At 40.0% G+C, this 25,459-nt stretch overlaps 1 protein-coding gene across 1 annotated transcript in view; it reads right to left on the reverse strand.

The window, feature by feature from the left end:
• Nucleotides 1–672: 672 nt before the first annotated feature.
• The window catches only part of arid1b (AT-rich interaction domain 1B), a 361,695-nt gene continuing 336,908 nt past the window's right edge, over nucleotides 673–25,459 (reverse strand). Inside the window, exons 14-21 of the mRNA XM_088354727.1 lie at nucleotides 18,768–18,909; nucleotides 12,733–12,896; nucleotides 8,848–8,980; nucleotides 8,636–8,752; nucleotides 8,476–8,548; nucleotides 5,417–6,158; nucleotides 4,654–4,784; nucleotides 673–4,537 (exon numbers count right to left, since the gene is read on the reverse strand). Of these exons, the coding sequence (XP_088210853.1) occupies nucleotides 2,834–4,537; nucleotides 4,654–4,784; nucleotides 5,417–6,158; nucleotides 8,476–8,548; nucleotides 8,636–8,752; nucleotides 8,848–8,980; nucleotides 12,733–12,896; nucleotides 18,768–18,909 (3,206 nt within the window). The 3' untranslated portion in view covers nucleotides 673–2,833. The remainder of the gene's footprint in view (nucleotides 4,538–4,653; nucleotides 4,785–5,416; nucleotides 6,159–8,475; nucleotides 8,549–8,635; nucleotides 8,753–8,847; nucleotides 8,981–12,732; nucleotides 12,897–18,767; nucleotides 18,910–25,459) is intronic.

The following is a 25,459-nucleotide window of genomic DNA, read 5'->3' on the forward strand; positions in this document are numbered from 1 at the left end:
GGCGTTCACTGTAGAAGGAAAAAATACATGCAAATATAATTAAGTAGAATAATAGATTTTCTTATAATTATTTCTTTTTTTGCATTAAATTATTGTTGGTAATGTACTGATTAAAGGGATAACCGCAAACATGTCTTTTATCATTTTCTCCTTTTATACTTCCCTTTTTTCTTAACTTCTTTATACAACATAATTATTTGTAATATAACGCATCAAAGCAAGTGAGCCGTTTGAGAGCCGGCTTAACTCTTTAATGAGTTAAGCCGGTTCTCTAAAAAGAGACGGACTTCTTTTCACTACACAACTACCACGGAATGATGCATGATGGGAAAACCCCAGGTGGCAGACGCATGCGCACAGTAGCATCAAACCGCTCGCTTTGTTTGCAACGAAAAAAAAACACGATACCGGGATAGAGGCTACTGAGGCGAACTCGTTTGACTTGATTAATTTGCCGTTTCGTGATAGTCGGTGTATACCGGATGGTAGCCATAATTGAAAAATTTGCGTTTTCCCGTACAGATTTTCTTGTACGCCGTACACGTCTTAAAATGTATAATAAACGTACTTTGTACGGCAAAAACGTACAGGTTGACAGGTATGAAATAATAATTTAAGTTCTGCTTGTCTGTGAAATATCTGAACACAACACATCATCTGTGATTTCTTGTGATGTCCATGGTACATTTATTTGTGACAAGTGCAGCACAGAGTATAAATGTATATATCAGATAAAAGAGACATACTGCAGTCATATGAAAAAGGCAAATTTTACAATGAACATTTTGAACATCTTGTAGGTTTTTTGACATATTTTCTTTTCCAGACGACTTTAAAATATGCCCACAAATGTGAATGGAGGACATGAAAACAAAACAAAAATTCCCACAGTTTCTTTACATTACCCAAATGTTATTTCCTCTCACCCTGGCACTTTTGCTTGTTCACCAAAGCGATTGTTTTCTCAGCTATTATACAATGCATACAAGCTTATTTTTTAAATGTTCTGACAATGAAACCTTGGTCACCATGTTCAAATATCAGACCCCATTAACAAAATACTCAACAATAACAAATGTTGAACAACGGTAAAAGCATTTCTTCATCGTCCCAGTAGCTTGATTTAGATACCAGAACCATGTAGATAGATGTTGGATCTTTACCACCAAGCCTGATCTGCGCCCGACCCGGTATCCAGGTCAAGTCGGGCCTAGAATGTCAAATCATTATGTTCAGATCAGGTTTCTCTCTCGCTGCCTTTTTTTTTAAATTATCCCCCCGTTTGTGGTGTTTTTTTTTCTTTGTGTTGTGTTAAAATATGAAAATTCAAATTTTTCTTGGGCTCGATCCGTCAAAAGTAAATAGGTTGGGCTTGGGTTGGGTCTGGCTTTAGTACCCGTGGGCCCGAAATGGGCTGGATGTTTTCAGGCCCGATCGTACCTCTAAAACCATGTGCTTGCGTTGGGCACACTGATGAAATAATACAGACAAGGTAAAACAAGCACTGTCGTTGAGGCGATGGCAACCGTAAAACTGGACTATAGGGTGCACCTGATTATTAGCCGCACCCATTACTTTTGCAAAACAAAATATATTTTGTACATTGTTGAATGAAACATTTACCTAAAAAGAAGGTACACCGAGTTTTTAAGGTTTATTAACGTATCGTAACTTTTCTTTCCAAACAGTTCCTGTAACGTGACAGCACTAACAGAGTACTAGAAGTCGTTAAAGCACCCAGAGTTGGTCACTTTGTAACAGGCATGTTTTTGGGCACCTGTTTCGTGCGACTCAATGAGCAAACACTTTAATTTTCAACCAAATGAGATTCCTTAGCCGATACATACTCAGTATTACTATTTTTTTAAAATGACATACATTCAGTTTAGTTTTTGTTTCTGGGGCCTGTCGGACTTTGTAGAAAGTACTTGTTCTGTAAATCGGCCGCATATTTTGTAAGCTCTGTGATTGAAAACCTAGGGACGAAGTAGCGGCTTATAGTCTAATTTTTATAATAATATATGAGACATGAGTTTTTGGCAGGAGGAGTTGGAGCCTACTGTTTGTTCATTTGTAGCAGGCACCCTGATTTGCTACCAATGAGATCCCTTTGTTTGTGCAATATCCTTTTAGTATGCAGTTTTATCATTCATTCGAAAATATTTATATTCACTTTATTTGTAGATGGGGAAAATTTGACCTTATACAAAGTACCCGTTCTATAAATTGTCAGAATAATGTAGAAGCTCTGTGATAGAAAAGCTAGGAAAAAAAGAAGCGGCCTTTAGTCCACATTTTACGGTAATAAATTAGTCATTCGTTTTTGGCAGCTGCACGTCTCTCAAGTTGATTGGCTGGTGCACATTGCCCCCTCGTGGCTCAAAGCAAACAATGCATGTGTCTTCGTCAACCGGTTCCTGAAAGGGACCGCGTGTTCGAGTCCTATTGCACAAGTTCTCTCCAGCGACCAAAGACATAGAGAAAAGATTTCAACGCAAACAGTCAGTGTGTTATTTTTCCACAAGTGCTGACAAAAGGTTCAAACTCCTGTAAAGTGTCAGTTTGTCTTTTAAATAAATACTCTGCAATAACAAAAAAAGTAAATGAGCATATTTAAGTTTTTATAAATCCAAAACGAAACTCCTCGAGCACCAAGAACTGGTTGTAGTTTTGGGTGTCAAAAGTAAACAAATGTCAAACATAAAATTAACACCGACAAGTGTTAAAAATTTGTATTAAAATGAACCCCCTTTATCAGTCTTAGGAATAAAAACCACAAAACAAGTTATTTTTCTCTTATCTTACTGTCAAGCATGTCTCTCCTCTCCTGATGTCATAGCTTCCCCAAGTGAAAAAGAACCTGGCAAATGATGGCCACAACTCCAGCGTTCAGTACAGAAGAAATTGAAATGTCCAACAATCTGCTTTCGTAGATCACAAATTCGGCTTTGTTCTCCTCCAATTTGGCCATGGCTAGCAAGCCTTTAGCCGCTCGACACAGCATGCTCACGCTCGGCGGGTCCACTTGAGGATGGACCATGTGCAATAAGATGTGTGGGTTCTGGTGGTAATGCGCCATGTTCACGCCATCCTCTAAAAAGGCCACCAGATTACCCACACTGCCTTTCTGCATGGCTATGACACGTGCTGTCGTAGGGTCTCCTTGCGCGAGGTGCGAGATGATAGCCACCGCCATCTCCCTGTAGACCTGGGCCTTCCTCTGCCCTATGTAGCTGACAAGCACCGTGAAAAATTTCTCTTGTCGACTGAAAGGTGGCGTGGCCAGGAGCAGGTCCACGTTCCCTTCCTGGATACTCAGTTTGCAAAGGCACTCCAGAACCAGCCTCTGAGGAGTGAGCTGGGAGTAGGCCGGGCCCGAGGGGAAGGGGTCCTGGGCTTCGGCCGATGGGCACACCATCCAGTGGAGGAGCCCGTCCAAGATGGGGAGGCAGATGTTGTCAGTGTAAGAGGAGAGGTTCAATTGGCCCGCGATATTAGCTAGCGTTACCATGGCGTTCTCCCGAAGCTGACCAAGACACTCCCACCACCACTCGTCCTTACAAGACAACCCTTTGCCCTGCGGTTCGTCTTTTTGACAACCGGGGGGCGACCGGGTCCTCTCGGGGTGTTTGTGGTGAAGCAACAAGAGCCGGCCCAGGAGAAGGATCAGAGCAGGGTGTCGGGACAAATCAGAGTCATTCCCTGGGATGAAGGACAAGCCTCGGATGATGTTGGAGATGCAGAGGCAGCGCGTGGCCAAGAACTCTTGCCAGGGTGAGTTCACAGAAAGAGGGTTTTCATCCAAGCAGCGTGGTTCGTCCTCCAGAAGAGTGATGTTGTCCTGTTCCCCGTCTGGGTGTACCCGGAAAGGGTAAGACGGCAGCGAGCGTGCGGGGTGGGTGTCGGAAAGGGCATCCACCCGTGCGCACAAAACGTCGTCGATGGTTGCCGTGATGCGGTTCCTCACTCCCTCCTTCCCGTCGTCCTCCTCCCGGTCCTCAGCGTTAGGTTGCGGACTGTCGCGTGGTTCCAAGTACGTCTGGATGTGGGCCGTGGTGTCGCCTCCCCCGGCTTGCCAGTGGAGCAGCCCACTCGTGAACCCGGTGACCGAGTCATCCAGCAAGGCCTCGCTGAGGTCGTCTGTGTCAACAAAGGTGATGGGGAACTTATCATACTTGCTAGCTTGTTTGGGTTTGGGTTTTGCCTCAACATCACACTCCGTTTTACTCTCAGAGATATCTTCCTCCCTTTTCAAGCATTTCTCCGGTTTAGTAATCTTGTCAGATTCTACAGGATAGTCCTTCATTGAATTTCCCGTTAGTTCCCCTGGTACTGCCTCACTTGGGATAAACAGAGGTGTTAATTGTACATCTCTTTCTGTTTCATCGTCAATGATAGCTTCTTCCTTGGGGTTGGAGTTCAATACCACCATGCTTTCCTTTACATCCGATCCCACTTCAAAGTTTTGCAGGATGCCAAAGATCTCAATCAGGAAACGTCGAAAGTACTCGACAATAAGCTCCAGGAAGCCTGGTAACTATATGGACACAAAAGGGAAACGTCGGCCGTGAGCAGAAATCTGTGTAAATTGGTTTCAGTGATACATTGCAATATGATTTTAGGAGGTGGTTGTCAGTCGCACTGCTGTCTTACCTGTGAGAGGTTGAATGAGGCAACGGTGCTGTCGTCATAAAGTAGGATGTTGATGGTATCGAGCGCCCAAGTGCTCTCTGCTAAGAGGCCGGATTTAAGCGACATCATCACACGCCAGGCTTCAGGCGTTCCTAAGAACAGAAACATTACAATGTAATTTAACGACGTTGGGTTGCAAAGGTACTGAATGTCTGAGAGCACAGTGTCAGAAGTCAGATGGTTGTTTTCTCTGCAAACTATACATCGCATACTTGGGTCATGTTGTCTGCAGAGATGTTCACAGTTGATACTTCAAAAAGTGCTTTATACTGATGAGTCGGCTGGGGCTGCATGTGCCCTGAGGGTCGCATGTCTTGCATGTTTTTGGAGCATTGTCTTCTTCAACTCGGGTGATACAAATAATCAGCCCGTTAGAAAGCGAGCAGGAGGTTGTCAACGATCCCGGTGATTGGAATCATCTGAGTCTTCCAAAAACATGCAGGACATGTTGCCCTCTTAGGACCGAGTTGCCCATCTCTGCATACCCATCTCTGAGTGGACTGTTTTTGATAAGTGATTCCTAAGTTAGGTGGCACCAACGGTGAATGACCTGTTGGCACATTCGCCCTAAAGTCCATGGTTCAATTCTAACTACTGGCCTCCATGTTTGGAGTAACCACTCCCTAGAATCATTCTTACATGTCAATGATCTTATTGCATTGTAAAAGGGAGTACCACTCAAAGACTAGTAGATATCAAAACAAAGAGACTAACAAATTCTCACCTATGTCCTTGGAGGTTAGTTTACGCCGAGGCCTGAGAACTGGCATGGTGCCTTCCACTGCTCCTGGTGGGTAATTAAGGTCCCTCCTCAAGTTGTGAGGGAACTGACCTAGAGGTCCACATGCCTGAGAGCCTATCATGGACATCCCAGGCTTTGACATCTTCATGGCTGACAGGAAGGCCGCTTTGCTGGGTGACACCCGAGAGTCCAAGGATCGCTGGAAAGCCCCCGGACTGGGTACCTTGGGCAGGTGGTTAGTCATGGATTGGGAATTGGAATACGAGGACGGGGGGTGGCGCGATGAAAAGGGAGGCGTCCCGCCCGTTGATGACATATAAGAAGACTGCCGGTGCCACTGATCCTGCCCTGGTCGCCCATCCATGTCTTCTCTGCCAATAGAACTATAAGGGGGCATTTGGGATGGGTGTCCTTGCCTATTGGGATAGGGATAACCCAGGTCTGTCCTAGATGGCCACATGTTTGGGCCATCCGAGGTGTGGTTAGTAGCAGGTCCCCCACCCATCATTCCGTGCTGGCTTGGCATTGCAGAGCCCATGCGATCGCGGGGGTAGGGGTAAGGGGTAAACTGTCCTGGGATGGATCTGTGATCTGGTCCGGAATAGCCCCCACCATAGTGGTTGTACATGTCTGCCTGCTGGTTGGAGTACGGCATTCCATACATCTCGCTCTCGTGCCTCTTGGGTGGAGGACCATACATCCCGTCTAATGTTCGTTTGTAGCCCTGATGAAACAAAAGTGGATGTTAGTCACCAAGACAGTGAACCCTCAAAATTTCTTGATAGTACAAAACCTGCAAATTAGAAAACCTTTATTCATTAAATACATTGAAACATAATACAAACCCAATTTACAGGCTCAAGCATTTGTTTAACAGATAATAGTACAGTACTGTAATACCCCCCTTAGAATACCTTATGTCCGGTAAATTTTAATTTTTAAAATGATGTTTTGATTCAATACACTACGTTTTCACTTCACATAATACTTTGTCTCCATCAAGTGCACATTATGGAAAACTGCAATTACTTTCCTTAGGCAGGGGGCGGCAAGTTAAAATTCTAAAAAAGCCATAATGCATTCCCAAAGAAACCAAAACAAAAACAATGTGTCTGAAGCTGCAAAAATAAAATAAAAACCTCATATAGGCCCTCATAAGGAAGTAAACATATACTTTGCCAATTTATATTCATTGGAAAACGTTAAACTTGTGTCCAGTTTTTAGTCCTACAGAAACCATATTTTCCCCACCAACAAACATTTTAAAAAATGTGCCAGAAGGCCACTAGGGAGCGTAACCAAGCAGCACGCTGCTCCAGAGCAAGTTTAGCAGGTCGGAAGTCTCACTTTGTTTTATATAGAAATCATCATCTTTTGGGGCGAGTCAACTGTTTAGCCAATCAGAATGCAGAACACAATTCTCTATGAAATTCCCCAAATTGGAATCAATGCAAATACATTTATATAAATATTTCGACATTTCTATTTGGTTTGGCGTCCATATATTAAACCCAATATAAAGATTAAGATCTCTATTGTCAGGGATGAGATAGGATTAAAACAATCACATTAAGAATGTGCCAAGGCATCTATGCCCATATGCAGTGATGCCAGGGAGTTGAGGCAATAGAAATTGTGACGAATTTCGTGTATTTCTCATATTGCTGAGGGTTCCGATTAACAGCAAAAAACTAGTGAATGTTTAGATTTCTTATATTGTATTCAATTCTATTACATTTATCGCGGTCAGCTGTGACTGAGGCGCTACAGACTCTATTTCACACGCATGGCAGTAGCAAGTCATCAATTGCTTTGATGGCCTCAAAAGTCGCTCCAAAGATGATCTGATTTTGCAACTCACCTAATATATCTACGGTTTACAGTAACTGAAAGTTCTGAAATTTGTTTAAAAACATGACTTGACCGTACGAAATGTTAATCTGGACAGTAAAACGATGTGTTTTATGTGCTGAAAAAAATACAATACGATTTGGTTGTTAACAGTGACGTGCAGTCACGGGAGGCAGGTGAGGCTGTGCATCATAGAAATCCACCCATTCATCCATCCATTATCTGCACCAATTATCCTCAGTAGGGTCCCGGGGGTGCTATCTTCGGGCAGTGGGCAGGGGACACCCTAAACTGGTTGCCAGCCAGTCATAGGGCACGCAGAGACAGACAACTCACTCACTCATTCACACCTAGGAACAGTTTGTACCGGCCAATTAACCTGACATGCATGTTTTTGGGATGTGGGAGGAAATTGGAGTGCCCGGAGGAAACCCACGCAAGCACAGGGAGAATTTGCAAACTCCACACGGGGAGGCTGCGGTAGCTGCAGTTGAACCCTGAACCTCCGCACCGTGGGGCTGCGTAATAACCACTCATCCACCGCGCCGTCCATTATAGAAATATAAAATCAAAATACATTTAATGGTTAGATTTAGTCACAGTCAAAGTTCTTTCTCATTTAACTTCACAATTTTGAAATTTTCCTTTTCAATATTGCTGAATTTTCTCATTATATAATGAATATTATTAATACAATAGTATGCAACTCATCACAGTGCTGAGCGTTTGCAGATGCAGAGCGAGGCACGCAATGCTTTTGCCTCATGGGAGAGGGCAATAGTGAGACCCAAAATACACATACCGAGCCCCAAATAATAGAACTAGTGATACTATCAGCAAGCTAACAGCAAGTCAACCAATCCAGTACGTTTTTTCAGATTGCATGGACTTTTTTTTCTTGATGCTTTAATTCAAAAGGAACAGCGCATGAATTTCATTTCCAACTGAAGGTAAGTGTTCTTATCCATTTTCTTCCCCGAGCAGTTTATATAGTGCTTTCTTGCTTTGACTCTGAAATGATGAAAAAGATGTAGGATCATTTATTTGTTAATCTGACTGTGCCTAACCAGATATGATACCCTGTGGTATATTCTGAAATGAGTCTTTTATTACTTTTCGACAGTAAACTCAAATCAGTGTTAACTTGCAGCATAGTAGGAAAATAAATAAAATAAAAGAATGAGTCTCACCTGTTGTTGGTACATGCCAGAAGGATGCATCCCGTAGGACATGCCAGGATACTGCGAACTGTAGCCGTCGTGTCTTTAACATAAAAAAACAAGAATGTAAAGCTTCCCAATAAATGTAACATCAAGAAAAAAAACTATCACGTCAGACATAAGTTCTGACCTCTGCTGAGAAGCGAATCTATTGGAAGAATACATGCCACCCTCATTGTGAGGTGCCAAGCTGTTCTGATTACCAAGAGGACCCAAGTTCCCCTCCATCCCCATCAAGTGGTCCGGCCTGTAGAGGAAACAACAATTTTGTATTACCTTAATGAAAAGTTTCCTGGCAAGATTTCGGATTCACAAACATCTCTGCTCGGTTCCAACACTCACCTCCTGTCGTAGCCGGGTCCGTACGGGTACTGTGAGCGTTGAGACATGCTAAGGGCTGCAGAAGGCCGCCCATACATGTCCTGAACACCCCCAGGAGGCATCTGGCCAGGCATGTACGGATCTGCTCCAGCCACTGAGGGAAAGAGAAGAAAAGCATTCATCCATTAAAAGGACCTTCTTTTTTTAAAAACAGGTGAATGATTGCATCTAAAAGCCAGCAGATGGCAGCATACCCTCATAAATGTTCACTTGTCCGGTGAATAAACGCGACTTCAGTATTATGAATAATTTATCCTTTTTTGCCCTGCTAAATCAATTATCAACTTTTAGGGGTGAAGTACCACTTTTAGGTCATTTTTAAACCAAGTACATCCAATCAGGAGAAAAGGTCAAGAGTTTGGGCGTGTTAAGAAAAAAAGAGGTCTAAAATTGGTTCAGTTTGATAAGCTTCATCTTTTGAAACAATTGGAAATAAAGGTACGACCAAAAATAATTGAAAACAAAATATTTTTCAATCTTAAAAATACCACTTTGTAAACGGAAATAAACTAAGTAAAATAATCACCATTACAAAATAAAATGTTATTCTTAAGCAGATAATTTAATATATTATATGTATAAAATAACCAAACATAATTATATGTTTTTAGTTTACGGCAAAAGAACCCAAAACAAAAACAAAAAAACTAAACAAAAATATAGTATAATGAATCAAACAATTATCTGACAATGAAGTCACCTTTTTTATGTGTGCATGAAATTAGCATCAACATTACTAGTCCTTCTTCTGTCATAATGAATATCTGTTCTGAAAATGAAATTATTAAAGGGATTAATTTGAAAATAATAGTATTATGTTTATAAAATTACTTTTTTTGTCGTCGTTTATACCTGAAAGTTGAATACTTTTGAATTACTGAAAAATTACTTTCCTTTTGTTTTTTCCCCACTGAGTTAGGGTTAGCCTTAACTTAACCTAACCTAACCTAACCTAACCTAACCTAACAACCCAATTACTATAAGTTTTACCACAAAAATTAGAGTTATAAATTGTTTAATAATAAATGCAGATTTTATTGTTTTTTTTTTCTAAGTGGTTGTTCAAGTTAGTTAACCCCAACTCAGTTTTAAAGGGACAGTGTGTATTATCCGGTGCCCCTTGATTTAACAAATAAGCATAATACATTAGCTCTCATATAAATGTGCATTTTAACAAATATTATTGAAAAAAAACAAAACATTCATTTTACATGACATGAGCCTTACTTAAAGGGAACTGACATAATGGTCCGCCATCTTGCTGTTAAGGCTGGGCAAAAATGAGAAGCAAAATGGTGCATTCTGGTCACCTTGAGTTTTAGTATTTCGTATTCTTTGTTACTTTTTAGCAATTGTTTCCTGCACAACACAATACAGTGACATCTAGTGGTCAAATAATACACACTGTCCTTTTAAAGTTTGTATTTTTTTATTCGTAAGTGACACCCTTACTGCCCTACCTTACCTTTATCTGAGAACTACTACCCTAGACAATGCTCCTCATAAACTCACAGAACTCAAACCTACAGTATCACTAAAGATAAACACATACTACGATGTATTCCGTCATACTCTATATTGTATATTTGTACATGATTTACTTTTTTTTAAGTACTACACTGTCTGGGCAACAAGGCGCACCTAAAAACCCCTAATTGGCCAGAAGTGCGCCTTATAACCCAGTGTGCTTAAATTAGGGCAACATACGGTGCCTACAATTGGAAATGCATACTGTATTTATACACGTGTGCTGATACGATAGGATTTACGGTATATTACCTAATTTGTGTAATGATCGATCAGTCAAATAACATGGCTGACACAAATTGGAAAACATTGTACGCGATGGGAATCGAACCTGGGTCACAGCGACGAGAACTAGCCCACCAGTGATACTGGCGTCATACTGTGTTTACATTCAATTTTATTTCTTTATCACATAATTTCCAGAAACGAATGTTAGCAAATAGAGAAAACAGAAAGTTGTCCTTAAATATATAAAAAAAATCGCAATGTCAGATTCAACAGAGTTGTTACCCTCATCGTGCTTTATTTGTGTTTACTTATATCTTTTAGGAATACTTTTTGTTTTCTCCGTATTTGTTTCTGCCACTGTAAAAATATTGTGATAATGATATGCAATCTGTGTTTTATTTGTGTTTCCTTATATCTTTTAGGAATACTTTTTGTTTTCTTTGTATTTGTTTCTGCCACTGTAAAAATATTGTGATAATGATATGCAATCTAGTGCCTTTTCACATGTTATCTGTATAACTAGTGGTCTAGTGATTAAGTGTTGATACTCTCACCACCGTAACCCGGGGTTTGTTTCTCGTGACCATTTTGGTTATCGCTATGGGTCTCAATGTGGCCGAAATGAATGTTAGAGAATGGAGAAAACAGAAAGTCGTCCTGGAAGATATGAATAATAAAAGTCAAATTCAACAAAGATCTGTTTCCCTCATTGTGCTTTTTTTGTTTTATCTTACGTTTGTTTATGGTACCATGAGTAAATAGTGTGGTATTAAGGTAAAACCCAATGCCTTTTCATTTTCATATTTATCACTAGTGGTCTAGTAGTTGGTTTTTGATGGTCTCACCGCCATGAACCGGGTTTGATTCCCCATCGAACACAATATTTTGCGGTTTTGATCATTGACGTTTTTCAATCAGTGCACTGATATATACCGTAGGTTAGAGGTAAGATCTCAGGCCAGGGCTCGGGCCCAAACCCACAGAATGCACTTACTTTTACTCAAGCAATTATTTAGATAAAAACATGCTAAACAAACTATCAGTTTAGGTCCCAATCGATTAATCCAAAGACATTTTCATCCTCGGTGTTGGGATCAAGTCAAGTCATGTTTATTTGTATAGCCCTTAATCACAAAGAGTCTCAAAGGGCTGTCAGAACACAGACTATTATTACACCATCGCCTGATTTAAAACCTACATGAGGTAAAAAATGCGCCGCTTCCTCCTTCCACCTCGCTCATGTCGGACGTCATTCCCGCTTCTCTTCGATAGTTTACAAGAGTACAAACTTTCTTTCTGCTTTTCAACAGCATACTTCACTATTTGCACCTTGTAATCTGCAGAATATGATGATCTTTTCGGTGCCATCCATCCATCGATCTTCTACTCATCCGGGGTCGGGTCGCGAGGGCAGCAACCTTAACAAGGAAGCCCAGACCTCCCTATCCCGAGCTGCTTCTCCTAGCTCATCCCGTGGCATTCCCAGGCCAGCCTAGAGACATAGTCTCTCCAGCGTGTCCTAGGTCGTCCCAGGGGCTTCCTGCCGGTGGGACGGCCCGAGGGAGGCGTCCCTAGGCACCCTTATCAGATGCCCGAGCCAATTTGATGCCACTTCGTTCATTTTCTTTGGTTCACTGCACGTCGCCGAAATGTGCACTTCGGCTTCAAAACATTCCTTTCGGCTCTGCACTTGAAGTGTCACTTGATTTGAGGGACTCGGCCCCAAGGAAACCCCACGCACAGTTATGCGCCAAAGTAAAGCTTTGTGTTTATTTTGGCCGTGAATAAAGGCATTGGGTTTATTTCGGTCTCAGTTATGAAATCAAGTTAATCCGTCGGGTTTCGGGTTTATATATCCGTGAGTCGGGTCGGGCTGAATATTTTAAGCCTGATCTCACCTGTACCTTAAGTGTATAAACACCCCAACGGTGGTTGCAATGGTTATACACGAAAACACCGTAGCTCTTACTATAGTTTTAACCCCATGCACCTTATAGTCCAGTGTGCCTTATATATTAAAAATAACTGCTGCCATTTGCCTCATTTTTTTCCCTTTTTTAGTTTGATTGCATTAGCAGGCACGTCACTCACTCTTCCTCATGCCAGCAAAGGGGTCCTTGCTATCGTATTGCATCCTCATCATCATGTCAGGCACGCCGAGGCCTTGCTGGTAGGATGGTGGCAAAGATGTGGTTCGCTTATGGAAGGCCGGGTCGTTGACTTCTGAGAAGGGGTCCTGCACACTCACGCTGCTCCTGGAGAAGGATGAAAAAGTGTCATTTATTCACCTAAGAATTAAAACTATGTAATGTTTGTAGGGAATTAAGGAATAGATATTGAGCTTTGTTTTGTGAATCAAGTGTGCCGGCCTAGCTCAGAGGGTTTTGAATTGGCTTTCTTTTAAAATCTACTGGGCAAATCCATAAATAATAACAATGTGTAAAATAAACATTTTTTTTCTCCTGTTATTATTCAATCGTATTTTATTAATTTAAATATGATTGTACCGATATTTTAAAATTTGGTTTTCCAGTAGCAAAATTGTATTCTCACTATATTTCGAAGATTACATTTATTAAATCAAGAAAAATAATACTGAAATTATATAATTTGTCTGATCTGGTAAATATTAAAAAATAAGTATTATTTTTTTCATTTAACTGTACTTTTTTCAACTTACCTCATTCTTTTCTTTCTATTTTATGATAATCTTTATATTTTTAATTCCATGATTTTATGCTATACTTGTTTTAAGGTTAAAAATGTAGTACTTAAAAGTTTAAATATATTTTAAACTTGGTTTTCCAATAAATAAGGAAGTGTCTTTACCCTAATTAAAAAAAATGAACTAAAAATTGTTTACAACAGGATTAGACATGACATCCCAGGATAAACACTTAATATTGGTGGTGGTTATTAGTTGTAGTGGTTAGCACATTCGCCTAACACGAAAAACGCCCCGGTTCAAGACCCAGAAGAAACATATGGTGGCCTGGAGAGGGATGGGCGCCACCAGGCTGTATTTGCCCAAGACATACCACAGTTAAGGGATCCTACTAACCGAACCAACCAGTGCTTGGAGACTATCCAACCCATTTTCATCAGACAAAACCTAAGAATACTTATTTTAATTAAATAAATTATGACATGGGAAATCATTTTTAAAATTTAAAGCACACCTATTTACAAATACCTATGCCTGTTACATCACTAGCAAATAATTCTGCTTCGAGGTGGGGAGTGAAAAACAACCGTTTTTACAAATCTTTACAAATCCTGTGCACTATTGGATAAGAAGTACACCATTCCTGGTAATCAGAGGTGGGAAGTAACGGAGCGCATTTACTCCGTTACATTTAATTGAGAAAGTTTTGTGAAATTTTGTACTTGTAAGTAAATTGTGAAGAAAAAATTGTATTTTTACTCCGCTACATAAGGCAACATTGAAGTCATTACTTCGTTACTTAATAAATAGGTGTCCCCTGCCCACTGACCGAAGATAGCTGGGATGGGCTCTGGCACCCCTGCGACCCTACTAAGGATGAACGGTGCAGATAATGGATTTATAATATATATATATATATATATATAGCTGAAAGAGGGTGTCGCCATATGCAGGCAATACACAAAGAGGTAAGTATTAGTTTCAGGAGCGAGCAGCAGCAAGTCAACTGCAGGAGAGAGAGTGGGAAAGGTGAGATGGCACAACATTCATTTGGACAGGTAACTTAAAATTAGTTTTATCTGGTTATATCAGTATCAGAAATATTTTATTAACACTCCACTTATTGAAACATGAATATTTTGTTTGTTTGTTTGTACATGATTCAATTGTTTGTTTGTTTGTAAATGATTCAAATTGAATCTTTTCTTCCGGCGCCGTCACGAATGGCAGCCACTCCAGCAGCTCCCGTGTTATTTTCGATTGTTGTCGATTGTTCTCAGCTCAGGGATGCTGCTGGAAATGTGAATTTCCCTTCGGGGATGAACAAAGTATCTATCTATCTATCTATCTATCTAAATCCCCTCCACGTAAGTATGCGTTTGTCTGTCTCCGCTAAGGTTCATTCATTTTGACACAGAACTCTGCCAGGCTCTACAATGTTTAACCAATCAAACGTAGCAGCCTCGTCACGTGACCATATTCAACTTCAGGGGATGAAACAGATGGAAAATGTCGCTGAGCAATACCGACTATGAAAACACAGAAGAGGAGGAACATATAAGATATGTATTGGGGCTTTATGTGCTTATTCAATTAATTTTATTGACACTATTTTCATTTTATTGTTTATTAAACCAAGTGAATTTATGTTGATTATTTAAATCTACTTTTAAATTAAATATATTTCTTTGTTGATTGGATGGACTTTGATAATTTGATGATCTGATTGGTTGTTTAAAAAAATCAATAAAGACAACGTTGCTACAGTTACTCAATACTTGAGTAATCTTTTAACCAAGAACTTTTTTTGACTTCTACTCAAGTAAGTATTTGGATGACTACTTTTACTTCTACTACAGTAATATTATTCTGAAGTATCAGTACTTTTACTTAAGTAAAATTTTTGGCTTCTCTACCCACCTCTGCTGGTAAAGATTATTGCGCTTAGTTGTTGCTCGGTTTGTTTGAATAGGGTTGATATCAAATATTAGGTTGTCATTTGTCGTTTATGAACCAACAAAGACATAATATACATAGTTTAAGAATCTGATTACACATTGTGTTACAGAAAATGTATTTAATTTGTTTTAAAGGCATTTAAAAAACACCTGCTGCCAAGATACAACTATTTAACATTTATTTCCTTGCTGCCTACTTCACAAATCAAAGTGCGCGCATGAGAAGTTACGTCTTTTGCAAGGCTAATATCTTCAAATGCAGTAAAGTGTAATCCAGGCTTCAAATCATTGCCTATCGAGCGTACTCCAGGTTTTTTCACATCCGTCTGGTGTGACCTTTTCGGCATGTAAATCAACTCCCCCATGCTTTCCTGAGATATATATCATTTGGTAAGTGTCAAAAGATATTTTAAAGGAAAGTGGTTACATTAAAAATGAAATGTAGTGAATTGTCACTGCGACGGCATGCATAGAAATCACCCTTTCCGTACGTTTACAACAGTGGATAGTGGTATTGGGAGATATTTTCAAAAATTTAAAAATACTCGCACTAATGCACTCCTGGATAAACACGCAGCAAAGGCTTGAAAGAGAACAAAATAAAAAGAATGTCAGGATAAATAGGCAAAAAGGGCATTGCACAGTAAATGTGGACGCGAATTGCCCTCTGCTGGATGAAAGTGGTACTACAAGCATGTCCCCTCAACAGCCAAACTATTCAATGCTGTTTGCCGTTCTTAGTGACTTAACAAATCAATGATGAAATCCGTTTCCAATGCTTTTACTCACTGATTTTATCGATTCATTGTTGCAACCCAAATGAATATACATTTTCTTTTACATAGGCATGATAAATATTTTTTTCACAGTTTTGAGCGCTTGTTTAGGGTGGTGATGGCCCAGACGAAGAAACTGTCTGCAAGCCTGTTAGCTTGTTTAGGACTGCTTAGTCTGATTAAGAGGTTCGTGTTACGGAAAGGAATACTTTACTAATTTATGGAAACACAGTTTTTCTGATACCATATGAGCAAGCTAGATTTCTCTTTGTGCTATTTTTTGTTCTTCTTTATGCATTAATTTATGTGTTGAAGTACAAAAATAAATCAAAGATGCTAACGCTGGCTAGTTCTGACCTGAAAATGTTGATTTCTCCAGTACATTTCAGTTTAGTGTCTGTTCCCATGACTAAAATGCCAGGTATATATCATTGGTTTCGTCAAAATCGTAACTTTTTGTAATCATTGGAATGGAGATACATATTTTTGGACGACACTGACAATATATATAAATACATGTAAACACAGTGAAGCCTCATTAATTGTAGGCATTATGTTTAAAGTAGCTGATTATAAAAAGTTCCCAATGGAGCCGACAAATGCTCTTCTTGAGGACCACTTGAGAAGAAAAATGACTTAAATCAGGTCCAGCCTTCGAGCCCATCAGAATGTAAGATCTACAATAGCTGCACAATTGATTTTACCTGAGGAAACACTGGAAAGGTTTGCCTTGGTCGATACAAGGACTGTTGGTCGAGTTTTCTCCCAAGTCAACCCAAAACACTGCCTTTTAGATTCAATTCCCGCATCTATTTACAGGACATTTTATGGATTATTTAAGGAACAGATTTTAAATATAGTCAATTGCTCCTTCGAGGCGGGATTCTTCCCTGCTGCCTTTAAAATGGCAGTGGTGTGGCCCCATCTGAAGAAGAGCAATTTAGACTCGAGAAATTAAAATAATTACCGTCCTGTGTCCAACCCACCGTTTTTATTCTTTTTCTGTTTTTAAAGCTTTTTTAAGTTTTAGAAACATTGTTTTTCATTCAGCTGAATTATTATTTTTTTTTTTTTAAGAAAACAGCATTTTGAAGAAATTTCAGTCTGGTGTTAGGAGCAACCACATTACAGAGACTGCCCCTTTAAGAATTTTCAATGATATCAGGTATAATATGGATATTAATTAACGCACAGTTCTGGTGCTACTAGAGCTCAGTGCTGCCTTAGACACAGTAGATCAACACATTTGGTTAAACTGACTAAAAAACCTGGTGGGCATCTGGTACTGTTTTATACTGGTTTTGTTCTTATCTCACAGAGCGACATTTCTTTGTAGGTATAGATGCATGTCACTCCAAAACCCATAGAATTACATATGGAGTTCCGCAAGGTTCAATTCTAGGCCCAGTACTTTTAAATCTTGGGGATATCATCAGGAGACACACAGTCAAATTCCATAGTCACGCTAATTTTACCGTCTTTTTGTATGCTGAATGTTTTTACATAGCACTTTGAGTGGCAATTTTTTGCCTCAAAATTGCTTTCCACATACAATTGATGTAACCCCCACAGACGGAATCTGTGAAGTATAAAACCATTATGTTCATTTAAATCATTTTAATATGTAATATTCTATCATACACTACACCAATGATCTTGACACTTGTTAAAGTTCAAGTTTTAGTTCAACAAATGCAAGTACCGTATTAAAACATTTTTTACAAATAACTACTGCATTGTGAAATAATAATTTTGATCATAAATGTGAATTGAAAGCAGAGAGACGACTCAGCTAATCAGAATTCAGTGTACGATTTAAATTAGTAGCGATACTGTAAAAAGGGATCCGCGTTATGTTATAGCTAGGGTTCACTGTGTATGTAAGCTGATTTACGCATGTAGGCTTTGTATTGAAAATGTAATTTCATAATCAATAGAGACTTTTCACATTTGGAACATTTTTTGGGCAGCAGCATCTTGTAGTTAAATTTGAAAGAACATTAAACATGCTGTTACTGAAAGTGTCCAGAAGATGACACTGATGAACCATAAATGACCCCGGAACAATCAACATTGTCAATATGAAATGAAGGGAAATGACCTGCATTTATATAGCGCTTTTCAAGTCAAGATTTCCCAAAGCCCTTTACAGTATGCTTCACACTTCCCAATAGCAGCCGTGCAGCCATGTAAGGCGCTAACCTCTATATTGGGGGTATTAGGGGTTAAGTGTCTTACCCAAGGACACTTCGACATGTAACATGGAGGAGCCAAACTGCGATCTCTAGATCCCAAGACGAGCGCTCTACCTGCTGAGCTACTGCCGCCCCCAAATATAAAAATTAGCATTACTTGTTTTGTTTTTTTCTATTTTCGCAGTATTCACAGAAATGCATATTTCATAATTTGCTATTAACTAGCGAAGTAAACTATACTCAGTAGTATTTGATAACATATATTTGGCATTTGTTTCCTTTTGGGGAGATGTTTATTGATTGTGGTGAGCTATCTTTAATTTAATGTTCCTTAATTTAATGTAACAAAAGATGAATGCAGAAACACATAATTGTATAGTGACTAGTGCTTATAATGGGTTAATATACTGTGTCTAGTCATGCAAATTGATTATTTTGATTTTTCCTATGACACAAATTCTAATCTTCTTCCCTACAAGTCCTTGGAAGTAAAAACAAACGGTGCAATGTGAATAAATATGATTTGAAGTACCTGTTTGGAGGCATGGCTGTACCCTGTCCTTGAGGGGTGGTGGCACGGGTCGGGGGTAAGATGTCCCCTGCACCTTCCGCAATGGAGCTGCTTCCTGACGACTGTGGCGTCTGAGGACCTTGCAGGGAGCCGCCAGAGTTAGCTATAGGATCAAGAAAAAAACATGTAAGTAACTGCTGTTATATTGGAATAAGTCACTGCTTATAGTTAGTCATGATTGTAAAAGTCTTTCATTTATAAAATCATTTATTTAGTTGAAATTTTGTAACTTCACTTGAATTTTATTTTATAGTCAGAGAAGGCCTTGAGTGCCATTGCTAGGTCTTTCACCTCACTTGTTTGAGGTCAATACACAATGAGAGACAGGAAACATCAATTTTAGCTCATGAGGCGATGTGTATACAAGCTCATTCCTGAAACCCTGCATTCAAGATCACATCAAGCAAAGTTAAAGTCATCCCTGTTAATTGCTGTTTGCTCAGGCAAATGTTGATCAGTTTGAGCAAGCCTTTCCCAAGGATGACAAAGTTATTGACTGTAGAACTGTGCTTAACTGTGGGACCCCTTTAAAGTTTATGTCATTGACCCTGTTGGGTGGTGGGGAAGCACAGTGCAGAAACACAGATTAGTGTAGTACTGGAGGTCTTTAATTCGGACTGGGTTCAGTACACAGGAAGTCAGGTAGCAAGACAACTTTTGTGGTCTAAGATGCAAGCAAGGGGTCACTGTTTCAGAAAATTCAATCAGCAAATGCGACCGTCCAAGAGTTTCTCAGGTGGTACTCGTGATCCAGAAGGACAGGCAAAGGTAGGGTACACTGGAATAACTAAAGCCTCGGACAAGATTGCTTAGGACGTGACAGTGAAGGCAACAAACTAGCACAGACCCAAGGGGAAAAAGTGTTAATACAGTGACGAGGGAGAGTTGTGATAGAAGGGAAATCAGTGACCCCAGCTGTGACGAGTAAAATTAATGCCGGAAGTGAGTGACTAAAAAGTATTTGTTGAGAGAAATAGGAGAGAGGAGAAATAGAGTGAGAGTGAGAGAGGGAAAATACAGAGCCACAGGGACCTTTGTTACAATCTGCACTTAGGTTTCGTTTCCTCTCTGTCTCCCTCTCGCTTACACCCTTGCCTTATTTGGTCGCTCACTTCCTGGCTCTAATTTACAATTCACACCTGCTGTCCCTTGTCCTGATTACCCTCCCATTATATTTTTCCCTTTTCACTATTAAAACACTCAGTTTTCTTGGCTCGGTGCTAGTTCGTTGCCTATCTTGTCACGTCCTGAGCCATCTTGTCTCAGCCCTGTGCTTCCGAGTGTACCGAACACATGCCTCCGGAGTACCACCTGCTGAACTCTTGGACTGTCGCATTTGCTAAGTTAGTTTACAAGACCACTGACACCTTGCCTGCATCCAGGACCACGAGTGTTGTCTCGCCCCTGACTTCTTGTGTACCTAACCCTGTCTGAATGAAGACATTACTGCACTAATCTGTTTTTCTGTGCTGTGCTTCGCGCTGTACTCCTTCACAACCTGAGTGCAGGAAAGTAAAACTTGGATGCTTAACTTTGTAATAGATTTACAAGAAGTCTTTGGTCCGCCCTTTTTGTACAAGAATGATGGTCAACCACCCCAGCCTTGGCATTTATGAATACCTATAGCCATTGTCTGTAGCTCTTTCCTGCCCAGAATATTCTGTAAATAAAACCTAAGTAACTGCTTATCCTATTTCAAGACTTCTTTTTTTTTAAACCTACCTTTTATGTATTGGAATCAAACAAAAAGAAAGAGGAATAAAAGCGTGTTCCTCAACAAAACATTCCCAGAATGATATCATCAAAGGCAATGAATTGAACCATTTTGTCAGCTAGCTCGCCCTCCGAACCATTCGCTTTATAATCAAGGCCGAAGCGCAGGCAGTGATGACCCACATGAGTAATAAACGGCCCACATACGGGGACGTATGGGAACACCAACCCGGCAAGGTGATGAGCAAGAGAAAGACAGATGCAAAAAGCAGATATTAAATTGCGAACTTGAGTCGCACCACATACCGCTCGGCTAATTAGAATTTGTTCTCATTTCAAAACGATGTTTTCCGTTAATTGAAGTGTGGGTGTAGCGACGATTGAGGCGCCGGAGTCAACTGGCTCTCATCATAGAAACCATAAACGAATATACTTTACGGATGATAACTGCTGCTATGCCAAAACTTACCAAATTACATACCCACTATTATAGGAGTCAATGCTAAATAAGATTTAGCCTGGCGGAATTTGTAACACTCTAGCACTTTTCTCATTCAAAGCCTTCATTTTGGGACCTTCATTTTGTGTTGTTGATCTCAAAAACCCTTTCCCCACTTGTAACTAATAAGATTCAACATAAGAAAAACAAATGACAATCAAATCTGACAAAATAAGATACACTTCAAGATAAAAGTACAGTAATGCTATAAAAATACTACAAAGGTACTAAAAATATGAGCGCAGAAATACAAAAATAACACAAAAAACAACTAAAATAATACTAAAAAATACTATATACTATATTTTACTACTACCGTAAATTCCGGACTATAAGCCGCTACTTTTTTTCCCATACTTTCAACCCTGCGGCTTATTGAGTGATGCGGCCAATTTATGTAATTTTTCTGACGGCCGCCAGCGGCGCTCGAGTACAAGAGGTAAGATTGAGACTGCATCTTCTTAGCTTTTGCACAAACTAAATTAGCGTAGACATATTCCCATCATGCAAATTGCAAAAATAAAGGCACATGACGCAACTTTCAAGTTACACGCAACCGAGCAGTCCGATATAGAAGGAAACTCCGCTTTGCGAGCGTAATGCTAGCGGGTTTTTGAATAAGAGAGCGTGGGGTGACGTCTATATGCCAAAGTCTCTTTCCCATATTGAAGGAAGACGAATTTGATGACGTTGGTTATAAGGAGGAAGGTAACGACGTTTTACCGTGCTTATTTCAAGTACGGTATGTTTTTTTAACAGAGCTATTTACTGTTTTGAGAGCGTGTTACTAGTAGCGTTTTGCTACCCTTCACAGGCACGGTTTGGGATGAAAGTTATAATATTATTATTAAAGTTTTGAAAACTCTTTCGGTGTACCGTCTTTCTTTGTAAATATGTGTAACCATGTATAATATGTATTTGCAACTGTATATTTTTGTAATGTATTTATTTTAGAAACTTATTCTGATATGTTTTGTACGAGCAAATGAGAAAGAAGGGGCGGGGCAAACGCGGGCTCACGGGAAGTGGAGTAAAGGTGAGACGTGTTTGTGGACACGGCCGACAATAGTTGATATATATTTTTCCCACCCTTACCTTTGGAAATATACACTTTTTTCCTTGGATTAGTTTCAACGGCCACCCGGACTCTGCAGGTCTGCATTAAATCATAAGTACCGGTATCATTTTCCGTTCAAAGTCGGCTGTGTTTTTTTGGACTTAGTCGGGTATTGGTTAATTTCATGTTTGAATTGCGTTTTTTCAATGTGGGCGCGTGCGGCTAATATACAGGTGCGGCTTGTGTATGTACAAAAACGGTTTTCTTCCCGAAAAGTGGTGGGTGCGTCTTATAATCAGGTGCGCTCTATAGTCCGTAGTCCGTAATTCTTTCTTTCTTCCTCTTTCATTTCTCTCTCTCTCTCTCTCTCTCTCTCTCTCTCTCTCTCTCTCTCTCTCTCTCTCTCTCTCTCTCTCTCTCTCTCTCTCGCTCTCTCTTTCTCTCTCTCTCTCTCTCTCTCTCTCTCTCTCTCTCTGTGAGAATAGAGCAGCAGTTTGGTAACAATTCGTTTTTAAAGACGCAGGAACCACTGAAAAAGAATCCTACATTAGTTTTCCCAAATGAGATTGTGAATTAAATAGCGCCCCTTACTCATAATTTGACAGTATTACGTTCTCCATTGTGCGACATCATCATGCACAACATTGTTTTGTATAATTTTTGATGGCTGCTATGTTAAATGGAAAGAGAGATGTGTTCACGTTTGTGTGTTGTAAATGAATATGCCTAAAAGCTGATGTCCTGCCTATTGATGCTAATTCTTAGTAGACAAAGTAACGCACTGCTTTTGACCATCAGTATTGGTAATGTTGTTGTAACGGCGGACATTTTTTTTGTTGGATTACCCCATTACTGAAATAAATGTATAATGGCTTTACTCCCAACACTGCTCGTAGGTCAAGAAATTTGTATTCATTCGAGGGAGTTGACAATATCGTGCGACATCTTGCTGCTACAGGTACCGGAAAACCTTGCTATAAGCTGGGCAAAAAATGTAGAAGAAAAATGACGCGTCTTGCTCATTTTTGAGTCTCCATAGTTTGTATCCTTGTTACATTCTCGTTTACAGTTGCCCTACTCATCGCAGGAGCATTTAATAGTCAAATAAAATACACAATGTTCCTTTAAAACAGTTGATAAATCAAACGTAGAACCAAGGTAGCCTTTAGTTAACGCCACAGCTGTATGAAGGGCCACAAGAGGCTGCTAACACAAGCTCATAAAATAATCCAAGGGATACAAATTCCCTAAAGCAAGTTTAATGGTTAAAGAGACAATCGCACTGAAAAGATGACAAAGACAAAGAGGGGATATGAAAACAGTCTAATGAGCATTTAGCGTAAGAAACTTTCCACTGGAACGGCCTTGGTGGCCTATTACTACGCTGCACGTTTCTAATAGAAAAAAAGGGGGGGGGGGGGCTGAGGGGAACAAACTGACGAATAAAAAAATTCATGCTAATTCTAAATTATTCAATGTTGTCCCTTGCTTCTGCATGGGAGGAATTGATGCTTCCGTCATCAGTTGGGTTAGTTACTAGTTACTTCATTTCAAAAGTCAGTTACCCCTAAGATTACTGAGCCCCAAAAGTAGCGTGGTACTCTAAAAGTAACTATCTAGTAACACCTTACCGTATATAATTGCATAGAGGCCGACGCCCTAAACTGCTTTAAAATAGCCAAACAATAAAAAAAATAGTCGTGAAACCTTTATTTTTCTTGTCTTGTGCAATGTTGAGACCTTGAATTTAGTCAAGAGACTGTATTTTCATTTTGTTTCTGGGCTTCAAACCACTCCAAGATCTACTTCATATTTGGGTCCAAGACGTTTCCTTTTTTTTTCCAGGCATAGTGTATTACAAATATATATTCACAAATAAAAACAAAAATTCAGCTCAAAATTATCGTAAATTTGGTGCTTATGTTTGCCACATTGGTCTGTTTCGTCTCTATAAGCCACGCCCTCCTCCCAAAGTACTGCTCACCATTCGCTGCTGGTGAGTGGTGATACAAAACCAAATATGGACATATAAACTTACCCCTTGATTTCAATATTTAATTTTGTAGTTGTAATTTTGCTTGGATGCAACTATATACAGTAGGGGGAATATCTCCGTGAGGATAGATACAGCACACTCTGTGCTTGGTGGCTCCGTGAGATGTCGCTAGCGGATCGAGCGATGTATCAGAGGAAAAGGAACTAACCAGGATTCCCTATATATATATATATATATATATATATATATATATATATATATATATATATATATATATATATGTATATATATATACACACACACATACATATACAAATATATCGTGGAGGATATACACAGCATGCACCTACTTTTACTCAAGTAATAATTTCGATAAAGAAAATGTTTACCAAACTATCAGTTGAACTCAAAATCACTAAATCTAGGGAAATGTTCCTCCTCGGTGTTGGGGTAAAAGACCCACGGCTTCCTCCTTCCACCTCCCTTACGTCAGACATCATTTCTGCTTCTTGCCAATAGCTTACAAGCTTAACAAACTTCCTTTCCACCTTTTGGCCAAATCTTTCACTATTTGCAGCTTGTAATCTGCATAATTTGATTTTCTTTTCAGTGCCATTTCGTCCGGTTTCACTTTCGTTCGCATCACGTCACCGAGATTCGCACTTCGGCGCCATACCGTTCATTTAGGCACTGCACTTGCAGTGCACACTTGATTTGAGGGACTCTGCCCCAAGTAAACCCCTAGTTCGGTGCTGAAGTACGCACAGCCGAAGTAAAGCTTCATGTTTACTTTCATGGCAAATTAAAGCTACTGGTTTAATTCGGGCTCGTTTATCAACTCAGGCTAATCCGACAGGTTAGGCGGGTACGAGTTTATATATCCGTGACTCAGGTCGGGTCAGGCTGAAATTTTTAGGCCCGATCTTACCTCTAGACCCAAGTAAGCCTTTCTCCAAATTCCATTGGAGAAGAATGACAGTAGTGAAAATAAGATATGTGCCTTTCCGTCACGTGGTTGACATTTTATGCACGCGTTTGTGTCAGCGGGTGACTTAATCCAGCAGGATGACGGCTGCAGGGGGAATAAAGATGAGGAGGGGGCTTGGGTGTTAGTCAGTCAGCCCAGCCAATTTTGTGAATGGAAGGTGACGGCGAGGTCAGCTTTGTTTACATGATACATTGCAGCCCTCATTAATCACTCGCTGTGCTTGCTACTAGCCCGCTGGAAAGACTCCCTCTGTGATATCAGCACTCCGGCCAGTCTATAAATAGGAAAGGGGGACAAATAGTAGGGGATAGTTAAGACCAGCTATCAGTGCAACTCATAGTAGGCACTGGCACCAAATACAGTAACAATATTGAAAGGTGTCATTGCATATAGCCACCGT

Source organism: Urocampus carinirostris, chromosome 15 (assembly GCF_059441175.1).
Source record: "Urocampus carinirostris isolate Australia breed hairy pipefish chromosome 15, RoL_Ucar_1.0, whole genome shotgun sequence".
Classification (NCBI taxonomy): Eukaryota; Metazoa; Chordata; class Actinopteri; order Syngnathiformes; family Syngnathidae; genus Urocampus; species Urocampus carinirostris.